The sequence below is a fragment of the Protobothrops mucrosquamatus genome, unplaced genomic scaffold (genome assembly GCF_001527695.2).
Source record: "Protobothrops mucrosquamatus isolate PMUCROS unplaced genomic scaffold, P.Mucros_1.0 scaffold1170, whole genome shotgun sequence".
Taxonomy (NCBI): Eukaryota; Metazoa; Chordata; class Lepidosauria; order Squamata; family Viperidae; genus Protobothrops; species Protobothrops mucrosquamatus.
The window spans coordinates 311,574-332,019 of record NW_015387384.1 but is presented as its reverse complement, the minus strand read 5'-3'; the positions used below and the strand labels follow the sequence as shown (position 1 = coordinate 332,019).

Sequence of the window (20,446 nt, the reverse complement as noted above, 5' to 3'; positions counted from 1 at the left end):
AAAAAAAAAAAAAAAAGAAACATGTCTCTTAATGGCACATTTAATCTTGATGTTTGTGTGTCTGCATGTCTTTCTTTGTGTATGTATCTCTATATGTATATTGGCATTACATGATTCCAGATTCATGTGGAACATAAGCGGCATGTGAAAACTATAGATAAGATTTAGATCTTCGGTTACTATGCATAGCAGGTAGGAAAAGACAGTCTGTGCTTTAATCTATATGTAGCATGGAAGAAAAAAGCAAAATGTTGCTAATATTCTGCTCATCGTGAACAAAAGACTGTTGCAGCATTAATGTTGTGGTACAATGTTCCTCCTCCCCCTCTTCCTCCTCTTCCTCCTTCTCCTCCATTGCTCTTTAGAGCAAAAGTATTGATGACTTTATCATCCTGTTTCCTTGCTACTGCAAGTAGAAGTTCAGCTATTGAGAAACATTTACTCACCAGTCCACCTTCATCTCCTGGATAGCCTCTATAGCCATTTTCCCCTGGAATTCCCTTTAAAACACAGAGACACATATTTATACATAAACTTCAGATGGTATTCTGAATATCCTATATTTTATCTTTAAGCTCAATTCATAATCTGCCCTTTTACAAAGAAAATATAGTAACTCATTGCAATAAATATCTGAATATGATCTCAAAAAAGCTTGAGATTATACACAGACACACACATACATATACGTTTTAGATATAGACTGCATTCTTCAGGACAGAGAGCTCTGTGGTTGTTTTTGGATCTGTTGGAGCCATTCTCCCAGCTTAGGAGTCACAGCCCCAAGTGCTCCTACCACCACTGAGGCCACTTTGGCCTTTACTTTCCACATCCTCTCCTTCAGGCCCTGAAACTTCTTCAGCTTCTCATACTCCTTCCTAACGTTGCTCTAAGGACCCACTTCAATCCCACATCTTAAGAAAGCAGAACTCTTGGAAACAATTTCTTCCAACAGGAACTTTTATTAAAAGTAGTTGATAGTAGGCATAATAGACAGGATCTGAGGGATTTCTTTACAGATCAATTACTTTAAAGTGTATCCCCAGGTGTTAGGTCCATCATGGGAAAGGGGAGATAACATCAATCTGGCTTCGTTTGTAGTGCAATGTTCCATAGCTCTTCACACCTCCTTTTGAGAATGGAGAGATAAGCCAGGTCCCAGAGGTTTGTACTTCTTTCCCCCGCTTTTTCCTAGCTGCCCGGTTAAGGAGAAGAAGGTTCAGAGAGATGCATAGTGCAGGAGGCAATTTGTTACATTGTAATGGATAGCAGACATGGAGTCAGTAACCAAAAGGTTACATTGTAGCGAATAGAGGAAGTGAAAGCAATAAACTCGCATGCATATCCGCCCTCCCCCTTGGAAGTATGGCAGAATCCAGGGAAAGGTGAGATTTGATTTTAGCTCAGAGGAGATAGATAGAAATGAAATATAACTGGATTCTGACACTGTCACTTGGCACCACTATATCTATCCCTGCCACTGCTCCTTGTCTACTGCTCCTTGTCTACTGCTCTTTGTCTACTGCTCCTTGTCTACTACCACAATGGCTGATTGATTGGATAGTACCTGTCTGTCCATCTGGATCTGGAAGTCCCACAGGATCTTAGCCTATAACCTTCCATGACCTTCTGTGAGATCTCCCATCAGGGTTAGAGAATCTAAGCCCATACACTGTGCAGATGTTCCTGTACACAATGCAGCAACTTGGTTGCACCATTTAATGTATGCTGTTCCTGCCTGCATCTTATATCCTGCTAATATGATATTGGACTGTCTCTGGGGTCTCTGCATATGGATGCACCTTGGATCCTGTCTAGTGTGGTAGACCCCTGCTTCTAAAGATCTGATGCTTAGTGTCTTTTCTTATGCTGCTATGATCAGTGCCTCAGTACTGTCTTTTAAATCTAGCCCTTTCCAGTCACTGATAGGATTTTCCAATTTTATATATACTGGGAGCATTTATGATATCTCATTGATTTAAAATTATATCTCTATCTCTAATGCACAGATCAATATATAGAGTTTCACCTATGCAGCAAAGCCTTCCATAGAGTTGCATTCTATTTTTTAAATCATCAATTTCTGTCAAGCACAGGTGAAATGTGACACTGAGTATCAAAACTAACTCTAGCAGCTTTAAATTCTGAGTCAAAAGCTTTTGATAAACAATGTGCTGAAATAAAATTCATATCAATTTTAACACTGGAAATTTAAATACAGTACATAAAACAGACATCATAGATGAAAACATGCTTGCTAGATAAGACATCATGAGCACAAAATAGAGATCACTATGCAAGAAATGCTGGGATCCAGAGAATTGCTGCAAGTGAGTTCAAAACTTTGGGCATCTTTTGTATTTCTCCTTGGAACAGATCCACCCCAATCCCATAGATGCCTTATTATAAACTGCAAAATCCATGTTAAACATCTCACCTTTGGTCCAACTATCCCTGGAAATCCTCTGTCTCCCCGTTGTCCAGAACATTTGCATGGGACTGCACAACATGATCTTTCTGCAATGTTGTCCTAATAAAACAGACTACTAATTAAGTAAAATATGGATCATTAAAATGCACATACGTGCACTTGATATTGTTCACAGTTACATTTGTCCAATATTGAGTTTTAACTGAAATAATAATATCTTGGAGAACGAAAAAAGCACCGAAAACAAGGAGAAACATTATTAATATAATAATTGATCAGTTGTTGAAAAATAAATACATTTCTGAAAGACAACAATGCTGAAACAGGCTGAAGGATGGTGAAAGATAAATATATGAGTCAATTAAGGATTCTTCCACAAAACCCTTGTAGGCAGGCCAGGAGACTGAGAAGAGACGCTTCCTACTTTTTCTGGCTACAAAGGAGACCGGGGGGGGGGGGAGGATTGTACTTTCATATTTGGAAGATTCTGTCAATGTATCTTTATAATACAGTAGAATTGGCTCATCAGGCTGTGATTCTTCTCTGGTTTACTGCAAATGACTGATATCAAAATATATCACAGAGCGCTATTGCAGCATGAAAGAGGGGAAATTGACATACAAATCAGAAAACTGCTGATTTGTATTTTACCTCTACCACAGTCTCACCAGGCAGCCTTTAGCAAGCTTCTCTTTTAACTTTAATATCCCTTTTCTTCAACTGTATTATAGAGATAACAACAGTGATGTACTGATTTGTAGGAATATACAAAATGTCTCAATTCTAATATGGGCCAAATTCAGGAATTTAGGAGACTTTAGTTTTATTGCTTGATCCATCTGGGATATTGATTTGGCACAGCAGGTTCCCAATTCAATAATTCTGGACAGGGGATGAACTTTCCATCATGATTCATTCAAGGACAGCAGCAACAAATAGTCTTTGCAATGCCCAGAAAGAAAGATGTGACAGGCCGGCAAAGGCTGTTTAAACAGTATCTGGATGGTAATTGATCATGCCATTCACAAATATAGAAAATGTTATATGAGAAGGATAAATAACATGGCTTGCCCCTTCCTCTTTGAGGGCAACTACTTTGTAATTGGTTTTGGTTTTTCATCTCTCAGACTTCACAGAAATTACATTTTTATGGACAAAATTTAAATTAGGTATCTTAAAAAAACATTGTTATGCAATATTGTTACATAATAGGAACTTGCAAATATATATCCATTAAAATTATTTTTAATGTCATTAAGAATAAAGACTTTAGTTATTTACCAATTGCTCTGCCACTTCAAAATCTAAATCCAGCTGATTCACTTGGAGAGGCCTATTATAAGTAAAGCCACGCCCAAATTCCAGTTTCATTGCTTCTTCAAAATTAGATACTCGCTCCAATCCAACAAGAATAAGAGCCTTGACACCTAGAGAACATGAAGGGGGGGGGGGGAATCCATCCTGAATGATTGTTCATAATCCCTAAAGGATAATGTTTGTCCTATAGGATTCTATCCTTTTATCTATCTGACAAAGGATTAGATAAACTGGTTCTATTTGATTTCTCTTTTCCCCCTCATTTTCTCAATTTTAATTCTGTTTTATTCTGTAATCTCCAACAGGCCACCCTTTTAAAACAATCCATATTATTCTATTAATTTATGCTTTATAAAAAAGTAACTAAGTCTATTTCAGGTAGTCCTTGACTTACAACCATTTGTTTAGTGACTGTTCAAAGTTACTACAACACTGAAAAAAGTGACTTATGGCCGTTTTTCACACTTACAGTCATTGCAGCATTGCCCCAGGTTCATGTGATCAACTTTTGCAAACTTCTGACAAACAAAATCAATGGGAAAGCCAGATTCACTTAACAATCATATTACCAATTTAACAACTGCAGTGATTCACTTAACAACTATGGCAAGAAAGTTTGTAAAATGGGGAAAATGGAGCAATGGAAATTCTGGGCTCAGTTGTGGTTGTAAGTGAAGGACTACCTATATATGTATTTTGGCAAGTATTTTATCTGTTGTTAGATTGTATATGTGTGTGTCTGTATGCACATCTTTTCCTAATACATTCTTATTTATCCATTGTTTTTACTGAAGAAACACATAAAATTTAGATTAGCCTGTAAGAATAAATAGATTTTCAAAAGCAATTTATTTTTTAAAAAATGTGCACTCACAACAATGTTAGGGTCTTTGGAAAATAAAGCATTTTACTCAACACTTCCTGAGATTATTTATATGACCATATGCTTATTCCATGAAGCTTAGTGGAAGGGTCCCTACTCTTCCATCCAAAGCTTCTTAAGAGTTAAAATAAGAATTCCATCTAACTTGTGAATTTTAAAATGTGCAAACTTCTCTCCAGCCACCTGCACTGCGATACTCCAAAAGAAGGAATGCCCTAGCTGAGTTTCATTATTGCTATATTCATTCCATTATGGGCCCACTGTAAAAATGTGTACAGAATATTTGTTCGAGAGTACTACAGGTTAGGCAAACTCACATTAAAATGCACATATGGTGCCATTAATATGTACTGTAGAGGATGGCAGCCAATATTACATTTTGATTCAGATGTTTTACTTCCAAGGTTTGTCCTGTTTTGACCAAATTACTAGTGCAAATTACTAGTGCAATCTCAAATATTCCTAAAATGTAAAGCAGTTTAGGAGTACATTTTTCTTGCTTCTATCTTCAGGGAGAGTTTCTCGTCTTACTCAACCATAGCAATGATCTTGGAGGTTTTTATAAATTGAATATTCGACAATATCAGGGATACCACTCTTTATTATAGAAACATTTCATTATACTGTGCTTTTCTTTCACTGTCTGAGCCTATTTCTTAGAACATCTTGGATTGAAAACCTAGTTCAGCAACAAGAGCATTTGCTTGCCAAAAAACAAATAAACCAATAAAATCCCCCCATTCTTTATGTAGGAAGGAGATATTTTGCAATGGTTTAGGGCTGCTTCAAATGAGAAAAAAATGGAACATTCATAAATAGTGTTTTAAACTATCAAGAATGTCTTAACTATGAAATTGGAGAAATATCTGATGGACATCTTGGTGATAAAACAACTGCAGAAGAAAAGAAATCTACTTCCTTTAGTCAAGGAAAGCTCTGGCCTTAATATTTCAGTGAAAAGATAAAAAGCTAAACAATAACATTGTGTTAATGGTTATAAACACTGGGCATGCATTAGGGTCATTCTACATTCATTTATCTGAAAGAATTGATCAGTGTGAATATATGTATGTATGTAGTCTCAGAAATCCTAACTAAAAGGAATTTTTATGTCAGCATGAAAATACAAAACACACCTTCTTTCTTTAGATTAGCTGATGCAGCTGCCAGCGGTCCCATAGCACCATCAATACCATCAGTTAAGTGGATCACCACCTATGAAAAAACAGCTTCGTGTTAATAAAAATTGTGAATTGTTCTTCAGTGAAAACATCAGCCAGTCATTAGGTTGATATTCAGGAATGGCCTGAGGCTCAAGACCAGGGGTGCCAAACTGCCGGCCCGTGGGCCAGATGTGTCATGCTGTAACTGCGCCCACCCCATTGCCAGCAATGGAAAAAAAGTTGCGATACATCGTGACACATCATGTGACATTGCGAGTTTGACACCCCTGCTTAGAGGTAGACAATTAACACTTATACACTGCTGACACAATTAAATTTTGCAAGGCAACACATGTTCCTCATCCAACTAAACCCAATCCTTTAAATACACTTGCTGCAAATTATAATACTGTATATACTTTCATACACCCTCCCCTTTTCCTCTGTGATTCCAGCAGATTAGTTCAGCTGGTCAGTTTAGCTGGCCCGGCCCAGCAGGTATTGATTCCTCAAAGCCACAGACCATGTGCATTAGTGTAGCCTTGAAAAGATAAGATAAGATAACTTTATTGTTATATTTTTACTGTGGGCACACTGGCACACATTATAAATAAAATTCTTTTGCCTGCTCTCAAAAGTGTACACATACATAACACACATATAAACATGCTATATACAACATATGTATATACCTATACCCTTACATATAAATATTAATCACTGTCCATCTTGAATACATAGTGGAAAAAGGAAGCTTGAGAGTTCACAAGGTTAATACTGTATGGAACAAAACTGTGACTGAATCTGGATGTTCTGCTTTGGATACCATGAAGCCTTCTACCAGAAGGTAACAAGGAAAACAGGTTGTGAAGAGGTTGTGTAGTGTCCCAGATATTCCTGTGGACCCTGATCAAGCAACACTTATATGCTATGTCCTGGATGGAAGGGAGGCAACTGCCAATAATCTTTTCTGCCATTCTCACCACTCTCTGGACTGCCTTCCTGTCTGCAGCAGTGATACTTCCAAACCAGACTGTGTTGCAATATGACAGGATGCTCTCGATTGTACCTCAGTAGAAAGTGGTAAGGACAGGGGAAGGAAGATGTGCTTTTCTTTATGTGACGCAGATAATTACAACTATTTGTTTTACTTTCACTATTCCAGCAGGACATACACAAACACTGCAGTCACCTGGGTGTGTGTGTACCCATAGAATAATATTTTGATGCAGCAAAAGGATTTTCTTTTTCAAAAATGAAAATGGAGTAGACATTTACCTTTGTACTTCCAGTAGGAGCTGTTTTAAATTTATCCTGGTAAGATTTGAGAGTGTCTGCTGTGAACACATATGGTCCATCATTTCGCAAGGCCTGAAATTTTTCAAACAACTCAGGCTGATACTCTGAGAAATCAAAGGCTTCTACAACTCCAGAGGGAGTCTGTGCCAGGAATGCCACACGCACTGTGGGTGCCTGATTGGGAGTGCAGCTAATTTTCTGCATTTGACTGATCCTGTTCAGAATATCTTCCACTATTGATTCCAGCATTCTTTGTACACTGAATATGTTTTGCCCTTGTACAGTACCTGAGACATCAAATCCAAATATAACATCCAGATTGCAATCTAGAATAGAAAAAAATGGCAAATCTATCATACATAAAGTAAAGGGAAAGTGGCACAGTAGCTAAAGAAGCAATTGTTAAATTGTACTATGTAGAAGTAAGATGTATCTAAAAGTGATTTCTGGATTTCTAGTCAAGAACAGCTACTCTGTTTGCATTGTTCATTAATATCCAAGTAGTACATCACTTGATCCAATATCCAAAACATCACATTATGATCAGCTTTTTACGAAAAACCGGACAGTCTGACCATTTTGTGTTATTTTCTCCCAAACTTGTGTTACCACAGAACATTGAATGTTAATGAATAGCTACACTCAAGACTGGAGTACGGAACATAGAAATAGTCCTTATTTACAACAATTTGCTTAGTGACTGTTGGAAGTTACAATGGTACTGAAAAAAAGATATTTATGGCTGTTTTTCATATTTACGACCATTACAGCATCCTCAGGGTCATGTGATCAAAATTTGGGTTCTTGGCAACCCAAATTATGTATGTATGTACATTTGCAGTGTCCTGAAGTCACATGATTGCCTTTTGTGACCTTCTGACAAGCAAAGACAATGAAGAAACCACAGTCAGTTAGCAACCCTGTTACTAACTTAACAACTGCAGTGATTCATTTAACAACTGTAGCAAGAAAGGTTGTAAAATGGGGCAAAACTCACTTAACTTGTCTTGCTTGGCAACGTAAATTTTGGACTCAGTTGTGATCATAAGTCAAGGACCAAGAAGAAGGGCCTTCTCTGTGTTGGTTCCCTCCCTGTGAAACATCATCCCACAGAGAGAAGATTGGCCCCCATTTTGACACTCTTTCACAAGGCCCTGAAGATCTGGTTTTGACAACAAGCCTGCGAAACTCAGAGTGGAAGGGATCCCATCAAGTCACTTTTTGATTGACTAATTGTTGTTGCTAGAAGGTGGAGCGTCATTGCTTTTTATTTTTTATATTGGGTTTTTATCTTTGTAAGCCACCTGGAGTCACAAAGTTGGATGGCCATATAAATGTTCTTAAATATAAATAAATAAAAATAAAAATACTACCTATACCTGCTATTATGAAACTGAATATTAAAATAAGGGAAACAAAAGCAAAGGATTGCTGCATATAGAAATTACAATACAGTATTGTGTAAATCTCTAAATCTAAAATAAAGCAAAAAAACAACAACCCAGAAACAGAAATTGAAGTAAGATTTTCTTTACCTCTGGAGACTTCCACCACACCACGACATAATTGTTCTCTCATGACATCATTCAGGGTCACCAGAACAGCCTCATTGAGCTCTGAGAGGACCTGGGGCGTTGAAGCCCTAAAGGCTGTTGTGCTGTCACTGGAGAGCTTTGTAATTTCATTCAGGTCAATGTTTTTCACACCAACTGCAAAGACCTTGACACCCGACTGAGACAGCCCTAAGACTGCTGCCTCTCCATCATCTTCTGGCTTTCCTGCTGTTACAATGACAGCAATCTGAGGGACATTCTGGTCTTTCCTGCTGCCAGCTTCCTTCACAAAATGTTTTACTTGGATATGCTTGACACCTGCTCCTGTATTGGCAATTCTGCCTCCTTTGTAGGCTATCTTCTTCACTGCTTCTAAGATATGTTCTTTGTCAGAGAAATCCTTCAGAAAGAATTCATCACTCACATCAGAGTTGTATTGCACTAAGCCAACTCGAATGGAATCGCCTTCATCATAAATAGCATCAATTAAGTCATGTATAAATTCAACAACATTGGGGAAATTGTCTCTCCCAAAATTAATAGAGCTATCCAGCAAGAAGACAATATCACCTTGTTTTTTATCAACTAAAAGATTTAAAAGAAAAAGAACAGGTATTAGACATTTCATTTTAAGGCATTTTACCTTAATCAGTATGACTAGAAATCTGCATGATTTCTGTATTCACAGAATTCATCAAATATAACTCTAGTCATTATTATTGAGAGAAATCATAATGTATTTTGCGAATAAACACTTTCACAGCGAATAGCATTTTTCCTCACTCTCAGCTTTTGATACCTTATTGGTAAATAAGTTAAAACTGTTTCTCAAGGGAACAATTATCTGCATTACCAGGAGGTAAGAATATAGCAACCTCCTATAGTGCAAAAGTTTCTTGAATCCCATTTTTAAGACATTATGTCAAGAAGATCAAGTACATAAATTAAATCCAGAGAAAGTAATAAACTACAGCAGTTCAAGATCTGGCAGAGAAAAGGAAAAGAACAATGTAGAGAAATGCCTCTTGCCCCACTTAGAATAGGGCAAGTAATTTACAAATAAAGGATAAATTTCCCAAATCTTCAGTATCTGAAATCCACATTCCATTTAAGGCAACAGATCAAGTCCAGTTCTGAGGAAGCAAGCCTAGGAGTGGCTTGTTATCCATAGATGGTACAGATGGTATAGAAAGAAGAAGGAAGAAAAGTAGAGTGGGGAGGTTTTGGAATTGTGGGAAAATAGTGATTTTCTTTCCATTCTTGTCCAGTGGAATGTCTGTCTGTTGTCGCATTGTTAATAAATGAATGAAACAGTTTTCATTTTAATAGTTTTACCTTCTGAAAATTCCTTTCTTAAAAATTATTGCATCTATCTTAATTAAATAAACAGCCCAGTCCACCTTCCCAAGTATTGTACATGGATTTCAATTTCTGCAGAAGAAACTGAAATATAACATAGGGTTAAATTAATGCATAGCCAACGTGCAGATCCCCACTTTTTGCTTGGCTCATCATCAGTCCAGGTGACTCATCTCTTTCTAACTGCAGGAACAGATGATGCCATCTGCTTCCCTTTCTTAGCCCATTGCAGATCTAGCTCTACCTATGTTTTCTAGATACAATTCAAAGCTATTTTCCCCCCAAGCAAAGCAGCCTTAAGCTCTCCAGAGCATATAAATTCTATCATTCTATTCTAGTACCATGGCCCCTCCCCTCCAATGATTGGTCACTGCCCTGGGCAGCCATTTCAGCTTGAATTGCAGCACCTTTTTTCTATAATCTTTCAGTTGATCCAACAGTGGCCCATTCAGTCAATGAAATATCCTCACCTCTCAAAGTTAATGTTTCATCCGACCCATCCACCATTTTGGCTTCTGCTCAGGCTAGGGCAGTGGTGGCAAACCTATGGCACACATGCCAGAGGTGGCACTCGGAGCCCTCTCTGTGGGCACACGCGCCGTTGCCCCAGCCCTGCCTCCCCCCATGGGCCCCTCTTCACTAGCAGCCTCCCTGGAGGAGACTCGCCCCCGGGGCACGGCCCACACAGAGCAGCACAGCCAAGTACATAGCTGGGCAACAGGGACAAGACTCTGCCCTCACACCCCTTAGTGTGCAGATGATGCTGAGGGGTGTGGGCGGAGGGCGTGGCTGCCATGGTGCTGCAGGGCTGCCTGGGCGATCTGCTGCGGTGGGCCATGGACGCGGTGCGTGGCCCTGCGGGTGGGTGGGGCAGGGGGCGGGCGGGGGCAGAGCAGGCAGGGCGGCAGGCAGAGGGGGGGCAGGGGGCAGGTTTTGGGCACTCGGTCTCTAAAAGGTTCGCCATCACTGGGCTAGGTGAAGCTTGCTTCCTTTTCCATCCTCTGCCCATAGTACTACAAAGATTCCCTTCCCCCTTTCTTTATTACTTTTTAAAACATCTTTAATTTTTTTAACATGTTTTATTTTAAAGGTTCCTCCTTTATGTGTATGAAGTTCTTCCTTGCTAACAAAGTTTGCATGGACCAGTGAAGGGGCATAGGAACAAAAGAACAACTCACTCGCTATTACTTTAATTATGGTAACATAGGAGGGTATAATGATACCATAAAAGGGAAAAAGAAAAAGAAAGTGTTTTGTGTTGATGACAGAGGAGATAATATGGGAAGCAGGGATGAAGATGTTTGTGTGGGCAAAAATCTGGGAAAGAAAAGGAAAGGAACTCATTAGAAGAAAAACTATAAAAGGAAAAGGCAGGCACAAGTAGATTCAACTACCCAATTGTCAAGCACCAAGGCTTGCTTTTCTGATATGCATGAAAAGGGGCAGAAGCAGTAGTGTGACCAATCAGGTCATATAAGTAGCCAAAGTTAGACTGAGAACATTCTGGCTGGTTGCCAACCCTCTGAAATTTAGACTGGAAATTCTGAAGTTGGTTTGAGAGTCACCCGGAGCTCTATGGGAGATAAGCAGTTTAGGCTGCAGGGCAGAATTGTCCAATAAGTTTAGATTTGTTGATTAGAGGTAAGCAGTTCCATTCTATCTTGTTTACTCAAAATCAAGTTCTAAACTGAACCTCTAATTAAACATGCAGAAAAGTACAATGTGAAAATTATATTGATCTTTGAATGTTATAAAGAAAATTGAATGTTAAATTTTTAACTTCCTGCAACAGCTCTGTTGGAAACTGTCTATTTTATTTTATAAAGTAATAATAATAATAATAATAATAATAATAATAATAATAATAATAATAATAATAATAATAATAATAATAATAATTTAATTTGTACCCCGCCCTTCTCCTCACCGGACTCTTTGTATTTTATACAAAGCAGTGTGTTGACTCCAGTTATAGGTATTATTGAAGTGAAAACAAAAAGCAATTTTCATTTTCATACACCTATTTCTTTAAATCCCCCTAAATATTATTCCCACCTCAGAGTTTTATTTTAAAATGAACAACTGACCAGTGATAACATCAGTAGGCAGTTCAGTTGGCTCTGGTTCTGTCTTAATTGCTGCAAGGACACGCTTTTCTATTGCTGGGAGCTCAGTAAAATCTCTCACAATAAATGCAGTTTTGGGATTGCTGATGATCCTTTGCAATTCCGCACTGTCAACTTGTCTTGTTCCAACTCCTAGAGTACTAATCCCAGAGTTCTGCACCAGAATGGAAGGCCTGCTGATATCATCCTGGGATCTCCCTCCAAGCAAGAGGACTAAATGCTGGGAGACTCCGTCTTCTCGCCTACTCCCTGCTGATCTGATAAAGAGAGTCTTCATGACATGGTCCAGAGCTTTCCCAACATTCAGGGGAGAACCGCCTTTGTGTCTTAAGCGCCGTATGGCTTGTAGCACACTCTCTTTGGTCAGGTAGGCTTTTAAGTCGAACTCTGGAAACACTTCATTGCTAAACTGGACAACAGCAATTCTCACTCTGCTTGGTTGGATATCTAGTTGCTGGACAATCCGGTAAATGAAATCACGAATGTGAGCAAGTCCATCTGGTCTGACATCATCAGAGCTGTCAACAAGGAAGATGATGTCCTTTGCTTCACTATCAATGTCTACAATGAGGGGTGGGGAGAATGGGAAAACAGAATGAGACCAGCTTTTTTCTCACAGAAAGGAGTGCATGTTTGACATGCAGCTTCAACCCCTGGCTAGCCCCCGTCTGAGTGACGAGAATCTGGGGTAACAGCAGTAGACAATTTACAGTCTTGTCTGCTGAGAGAGGCAAGGCTGGTCCAAAAGGACCAGTGGTCATATGCAGAATTTACACTTTATCTTCCACTGTTTTTTTTAATCAAAAACACCTCTTACAATTCTGTTTGGTGCTTTGGATTCCTGAAAATGTGGCAACCCTGGCTCCCAAATGAGATGGTTGTCATCCTGGTCCCAATACAGAAATAAAACTTGGTTTGGACCTAGAGAAAAACTACATCTCTGTCTTGCCAAATGCCAAGAATGATGCACCTCTATGCTAGTCACCGCAACAAGGAAGCAGGAAAGATAGGCAAAGGTTGGGGCAATGTTCTATGCAGACAGTCCTTCAAATCACCTTACCTGGAGGGCGACTTGTATCAGTAATGATTTTTTGTATCTGCTGGGTAGTTAATGTTGTAAGAGGGGTTAATATTTTCTGTTCCAGACTAGGTAGATCTTGGTAAGTTGACACTTGAAATATATAATCAGGACCAAGTGCTATTTTGATCAGTTCCTCAGGATCCACATTCTTTCCAATAGGAAGCGGAGCCACACCAATCTGTTTGATCAGGTGTACTGGGTTCTCTGTATCATCATGAGATCGGTGGGAATAAAGAAGGATTAAAAACTGAGGTGCTCCTTCCTCTATGCGGCTCCCAGAAGGCCTTGTAAAGATATTCTTTGACACATATTCTAGGGCAGAACCAAGGTTCACTTGCCTCCCTCCTCTGGGACTTAGTCTTCTCACGGCAGCCAGCACCTCCTCCTTGGTAGAATGTTCATTCAGTAAAAATTCAACTTTAGGATTATCACTGAACTGAATTACAGCTACTCGAGTAGCATCTGAACCCACATTCATATTGTTTACAAGCCGTTCGATAAATTCACAAATTGAAGGGAACTCAGAAATTGCAAACTGAGAGCCATCAATAAGGAAAACAACGTCTTTCTTTGTATCTGCTATAGAACAAAAAATGATATTAGATAACAGTCCAAAATTATATCAGCAAATAAATTGAATATGGTTAAAGGAATTAATTAGCTAATATTAACAACCACATGGTACAAAATATTATTAAAAAGCTATAGAAAATAAACTCTGAAAATTTGATTGGAAAATGATTAAATTGATAAATGAAATTTATAAATTTTACTTATTTTTTTCTATTGCACATTTCTTCCATAAAATTCTCAGGGGCAGACATAAGGTGTTCTCCCATATACTATTTGCTTTACTAAGCTGTGCAATTGTTGAATCATGTAATGTAATGTTTATTAGAATTGAATGTATATAAGACATTTCCAGAGCATTTGTATCATAGAAACAAAAATACTGATTGAATAAAAAAAATTTTAAAATCTATGTGATGGCTTGAATCTTACACATCTGGAAATTCTAATCTATATTTAGAACAATAAATAATGGTTTGTGGTGATGTGCAACTCCATTTAGCCTAGAATCCCTCTGAACTGGAATACCACATAGTATCAGCTATTCCACTGTTATATGCAGGAGACTATCATATCCAATACATACAAGACTATCAACATTATAAAATATATTTGCCTATTTTTCTATGTCAATATGTATGGGAAGTTGGGGTAACAATTGGTAACTAGTATAGTAACACAGAAGTTATATGCATAATCTTTGTATCTATAAATGCATGCAAGTGTGCCCTACTCCCTGTAGAAAAAACATTTAGAAAAGAAAAACAAATGTGACCTATGAATGTAACCTAGAATTATTTAATTATTCAAATGATTTGATTATGCAATGGTTATTCAAAATTTTCTGCCCTGTTTATAAGCAGGGAAATAGTGGGAAAACATTTCAGCAAATTTCTCCAGAAACAGAAGAGGTTATGCAATATTTTGTGGATGGGGTTCATTGCTGGCTATTGAAGCAGTAAAATTATTTCCTTGTTTTCTTCCTCCCTCCCTTCAACTCTCTTTTTTCATTCTATCCCACTGCATCTGGAAGAACAGCAATTGGGTGGACACCTGGCTGCCAGTTATTTTTCATAATGACCAGAATCGTTATCCTTTCTAGGCATTAAGGGAAGAAATAGTGGTTGTGTAAAAAAAAAAGAAAAAAAATGTTTACTGGCCTTATTTATGGAAACAGGAGGTGGGGGGATTGAGAAAAATAAAATCTCAAGAAATGTTCATAAAGATATCTTTTGGCTCTACTACTTATATGATTGTAGAAATGTGATTGTCTCATCCAGAATTCTAAAAAGACCAGGCTGGTGAAAATGATGCTTTTTGAAAAGTAGTAGCAATTAATTGTGCTATTTAATTACTTAATTAATTAATTTTGGCCAGCCCATGTTCATTGTTTGCTTTGTTTATTATAAGTTGCAAATTACAGTATAATAAGAACTTTCTTTTCACCTAGACCAAGTGGTGAAAAAATCAGCTGAGGGGCCAAAGCTTCTATTTCTGCTCTGGTCAGTTGGGTGATTCTGAAATGAGTTGCTGTAAAGTATTCAGTTCACTAATACCAAAAACAAAGACAGCAAATTCAGCAACAAAATAATTTGTCTGCAACTCAGTGACATCTGCATTTTCAATGCCAATGCTAAAAAGACCATCTTCAGATATAAGGAAGCCTTTTTGACATAATCTCTTATCTTTTTAGCTGTCAGCAGAATCAAGAACTATGGGACACCTTCAGGTATCCTGCTTCCAGGTGGGCTCAGGAACACGGTAATTAAGGGCTGCCCCTATGTTAAGTGAAGAGCCCATAGGAAATAATCTCTGGATGACCTTGATCACCTCAATCTTGTCACAGAATATTCATCCAGAAGGAACTCTAAGTTGATAGTATCACTGTGCTGGGTCATAGCAACCTGGACTTTATCAGGACCAATTTCCAGACTATCAGCAATTCTTTGTTCAAAAGTATTAAATTATGTGGAACCACTTCTGGAGCCATCTGAACCATCTATTAGAAATACATCATTCTTCTTCTGAGCTTCAGATTCACAGATTCAGAAAGAAAAAATGAGATTCATCTTCACATCAATCATTTCTTAAGATGTGTTTGTTTTTATCTTTTAGTGGATTAACTTTGCTTGTTCTACTAACACAGTTAAAAAAAACTGGGAAAGCAATGTAAGAAAAGGCATCATAAAAGAACAATGACATGAAACCCAAAGATATTCATTTCAGAATTTCTGATAGGCCAGATAGAGAGTATGAGATCTAGTAGTTTCTTGGAGGAATCTTCTGCTATTGAACTTGAAGAAATTTGACTTGAAATAACATTGTGTCCTTCATAATACAACTGATTCTTTGTATTTTCAAATTTTCTTTTCTTCCCAAGGACTATGCTCTGGATTGCTGCTTCCCTGATACCGTCTGCAGCAGGATCACAAGGAGGGTAGAGCGGGTACATTTCTACCCTGAAATACCTCCTAAGGAATGTTGCTTTTTCATTACTAGGGTCAAAGTATAAAACAGCAGATTTATAAAGAGTCCTTGGGAGAAATTCCCTTCCCCCAAATGATTTTGTATTTCCACAGCCTTGACAAATGAATTAACACTAGATACAAGTTTCAGGGCTGAAAAATCTTTTTCTAGAGTTCCGAGACTCCTGGAGTCACTAGAATCTTTATTCACATTGGTTTTCAGTTCTTGCGCTTATCAACAACTGGGCTTTTTCTGGGATATTGTGAAGCCCTGATTGAATCTTCTGTTATTATTTCGAGGTGGGATTATTAGGGGTTTCATGGGTAATGCATTCCTATAGCAACACATGTCCCTGGAAATTTCCAAGAATAAAATTCCTAAAAAGAGAGCTAGCTAGCTTTTCCCATTTATTGACCATGAAAAATAGTCCTGAGCTTTGTTTTCAATTTGGGTTCAGCCCACAATGGTTTGTCAGTTTTCAGCTGAAGAATATATTTGCAAATTTGGCAAAGTGTTTCAATGGTTTCAGAATTATATCTGATTGCCTATGTGTCACCTTCTGACTGGTTTTAGTAGGCTGTAGGAAATCAGATCTTTCATATCACTACTAGTTTGTTTGATTGCAGTGGGGTAAAACCCCAATCAAGCAAGCAATCAGTCTGAATATTTAAAAAAATAATGAACATCAAGTGAGAAATAAAAATAAAGATATATACCTTGAGGTTTAAGTTCTATGGTTTTCAACAGATTGACTATTTCGGGTTGTATGTCTCCAATTTGAGAAAGGGTATCAGCCTTTAGAATGAACTGAGGAGCATAAACTATCTTTTCTAATTCAACCGGATCAGAGGTTTTGGTTTGGATAACAAAAGTAATCACACCAGTTTGTTTCAGGGTATCAGCACTTTCATCCACAATATCATCTGATCTCCCAGCCACAAGAAGAACCAGAAATTGTGGCACGCCTTCTTCAATCCTGCTCCCAGCATGTCTCACAAAGATGTCTTTTATGGCATAATCTAGTGCAGCTCCAATGTTCAGTAGCCTTCCTCCTTTCATCCTCATCTTTCTTACTTTCTGAAGGATTTCTATCTTGGATGGGACATCAAAGTTGAACTCCACATTTACATTGTCACTAAATTGTGCTACAGATACTCGTACAGCATCTGGCCCCACAGTCAGGTCAGAAATAATTTGGAACACAAACTCTCGAACAGCAGGAAACTGGCCAGCCACGTTCATTGAGCCATCAATCAAAAATAAAATATCAATCTTGTTTTCTGGAATGAAGTGAGGTAAAAATATTAATTACGTATTATTTTATTACAGAATTTCTGTATATATAAGTGACAAGAAATCCAAATCACATTTGACTAATAAGAAATATAATTTGACTCAGGTGATTTCTTTAGCATCTTTGATTACATCTTTGGTACAAGCTTCTACAATTGAAGGAAAAAATGGAGATGGTATCAGAGGGAACTGTGGAATCATAGAATGATTTACAACATTAAAGGAAATGAACTCTTGGTTCTTTAAATGGATTATGGATATTACACTTCTGGTGAGACTCATGATATAGGAACGCATGTCATTCCACCACTTCTTCAAAGCTTAAATTAGCTCCTTGACTGGTAGCTTTTTATCAAGGAGGATATAATATAAAGAGTTGGGGCCTTTATCACCTTAAGTTTCAGAAGAAGGAATAAGGTTCTTCTCACAGTATTATATTAATAGGAAAAATAAATGCCTGTTCCCTATAAATGTATTTTGTCACCCTTAATAAAGGATATATACTGCTTTCCTTGTTGGCATCTGGATATTACAATATCTATATTTTCCTAATGTATTTTAAAGAGTAAGGTTTCCAGATACTGGTATTTCCAAGAACTGATTCATATATGCACATAATTCCCTTGACAGTGACATCAATAGGTAAGTTTGCATTTGAAAACAAGGTATCCCCATTTTACTATACTGAGCTCTACTATTCATTCTGCAAAAGCTTTTCTCCTGCAAAAGCATAATTGTTTTTTTTTTTTGGCTCTTTTGCAGATAGTGGAAGAGCTGCTTAATATTTCACATTGGGGCAAGGGACCATACTTATTTTTAAGGGCATGATATGAAATCTCTTGTTCTCTTTCTCTGTCTTCCCACTGGACAATTCCCTTGCTGCTAGGCCTTCCCGCTTCTGTCTGCCAGGAAAGAGTCACCAACCATTCTCCCTCTCACCCTTTCAGACATTTACACTTGGGGGTGTATGTGTATAATAACAATATTAAAAATTATATGATGCTGAGCCAGTGGGTGTTTTTCAATTTCCTGGACCACGGTTGAGAGTCAGGGACTGGCCCAAAGTCATCCACTGTGCCATCTGTATCTAAAGGCAGAGCAGAGTCTGGCCCAGCACCATAGCCATTACACTGCCTCTAGTTGTTAATATAACATATAAGATATAAAATGTCGGATAGAATAAGGTATAATTAACAATATTCATAAAATTAGTATGTCACTCAAAATGTAACTGCATGATAAAAGAAAAGTCAATGTAATATGAAAAAAACAAATTACCTGTTAATGTGATCGTAATTTCTTCCACATCTCCACTAACATATGTTGTTAGTGGACTAATCATTTCCTGTGGTAAAGCTGGCAGAGAGCTGAATTCATCCTTAAAATATACTATTTGTGGATTAAATGCGATCTGCTGAAGTTCTGCCAGTTTGGCATTCCTAACCCCAACACAAAAGGTGAGCACTCTCGCACGAGCTAAGGCATTGGCGGCATCTTGGAAGGCATCAGCAGATGGCCCTGCCGCAAGGAAGACTAGCACTTGAGGGACATTCTCATCTTTCCTGCTCCCACCTGTTTCAGTGAAGTGATTGGAACGCACAAAATCTAGTGCAGCTCCTGAATTCAGAATTGACCCCCCTTGCAGTCTCAACTGCCTCAGACGAGAAAGGACATCTGCCTTGGTTAGGAAGGAGTTTAAAAAGAATTCTGTTTTGGGGTTCTCGCTAAATTGCACTAGGCCGATTCGTACATCATCAATTCCAACATCAAGGGAATTAACTAGGTTCACAAGAAAGTCACGGACATATGGGAAGTTGGTATTTCCAACGTTGACTGATCCATCCAAAAGAAAGACGATATCTCTTTTGGTTACAACTGCAGTAGAGCACAGAAAATAACATGAGACATCATAGAAAAACACACCAGTATTGGTCATGTGTGCATTTGCAATTGCGGTACACACATGTATACCTCATTCAAGAGACAACAGGACTGGACAGGACAGGGACAGGACAGGACAGGACAGCCATGAAGAGAAGAAAAGAAGAACTGAGAGGAGTGTCAAGATTCATCCACCACATGATTAATCAAAACACATCAATTACATTTTATAATGTTGTGATACTTCTCACAAGTGTGTGTGAGAGGTGCATTCATTTGCTAGTAATGTGTGCTAACTGCATGTGTGCAGGTGGAATTGTGTAAAGATTATCTGATATTAAGATCCTATTCCCCTGAATTCAATGGACAAAGCAAGTGGGCTAGAACAGTGATGGCGAACCTTTTAGAGACCGAGTGCCCAAACTGCAATCCAAAACCCACTTATTTATCGCAAAGTGCCAGGGCTGCATCAGCATTGTGGTGCCCTCAGGGGGGGCATGGCCCACTGGGTGGCGTGGCTGCACTGGTCACAGCAGACTGGGTGAGCATGGCCGGGGCCAGGGTGGCAGGGGCCAGTCCCTCACCATCTCCAGGGCATCCCCAGGGGGCCAACAGCGCTTGCTCGCTCACTTCTTGCCCTGTCGCTTCCAAACACCACGTGCTCGCTACTCGTGCTCGCTAATTGTATCTGAAGAGGGATGAAAGGAAAGAAAGGAGAGGAGAGAGAAAAGAGTAAAGGAGGGGAGAAGGAAGTAGGAAGGTTGGAGGAGAGAGTGGTGAAAGAGAAGAGGAGAGGAGAGGAAGAAGAGGGAAGTAGGAGAAAGAGAAGGGAGAAAGGAGAGGAGAGAGAAAAGAGTAAAGGAGGGGAGAAGGAAGTAGGAAGGTTGGAGGAGAGAGTGGTGAAAGAGAAGAGGAGAGGAGAGGAAGAAGAGGGAAGTAGGGAAGAAAGAGAAGGGGAGAAAGAAGGTAGAGAAGAAGGAGTGGGGATGCAGTAAAAGGGGAAATGGGCGAGCAACACCAAAAG

The 20,446-nt window shown here is 38.5% G+C and overlaps 1 protein-coding gene across 1 annotated transcript in view; it reads right to left on the bottom strand.

The window, feature by feature from the left end:
* The window catches only part of COL6A3 (collagen type VI alpha 3 chain), a 150,043-nt gene that overhangs the window by 69,710 nt on the left and 59,887 nt on the right, over positions 1 to 20,446 (bottom strand). The window contains 15 exon segments of the mRNA XM_029285002.1: positions 447 to 500; positions 2,438 to 2,530; positions 3,713 to 3,858; positions 5,768 to 5,846; positions 7,073 to 7,419; positions 8,629 to 9,231; positions 12,093 to 12,692; positions 13,192 to 13,788; positions 15,229 to 15,297; positions 15,300 to 15,425; positions 15,428 to 15,543; positions 15,545 to 15,627; positions 15,630 to 15,811; positions 16,965 to 17,528; positions 18,820 to 19,416. Of these exon segments, the coding sequence (XP_029140835.1) occupies positions 447 to 500; positions 2,438 to 2,530; positions 3,713 to 3,858; positions 5,768 to 5,846; positions 7,073 to 7,419; positions 8,629 to 9,231; positions 12,093 to 12,692; positions 13,192 to 13,788; positions 15,229 to 15,297; positions 15,300 to 15,425; positions 15,428 to 15,543; positions 15,545 to 15,627; positions 15,630 to 15,811; positions 16,965 to 17,528; positions 18,820 to 19,416 (4,256 nt within the window).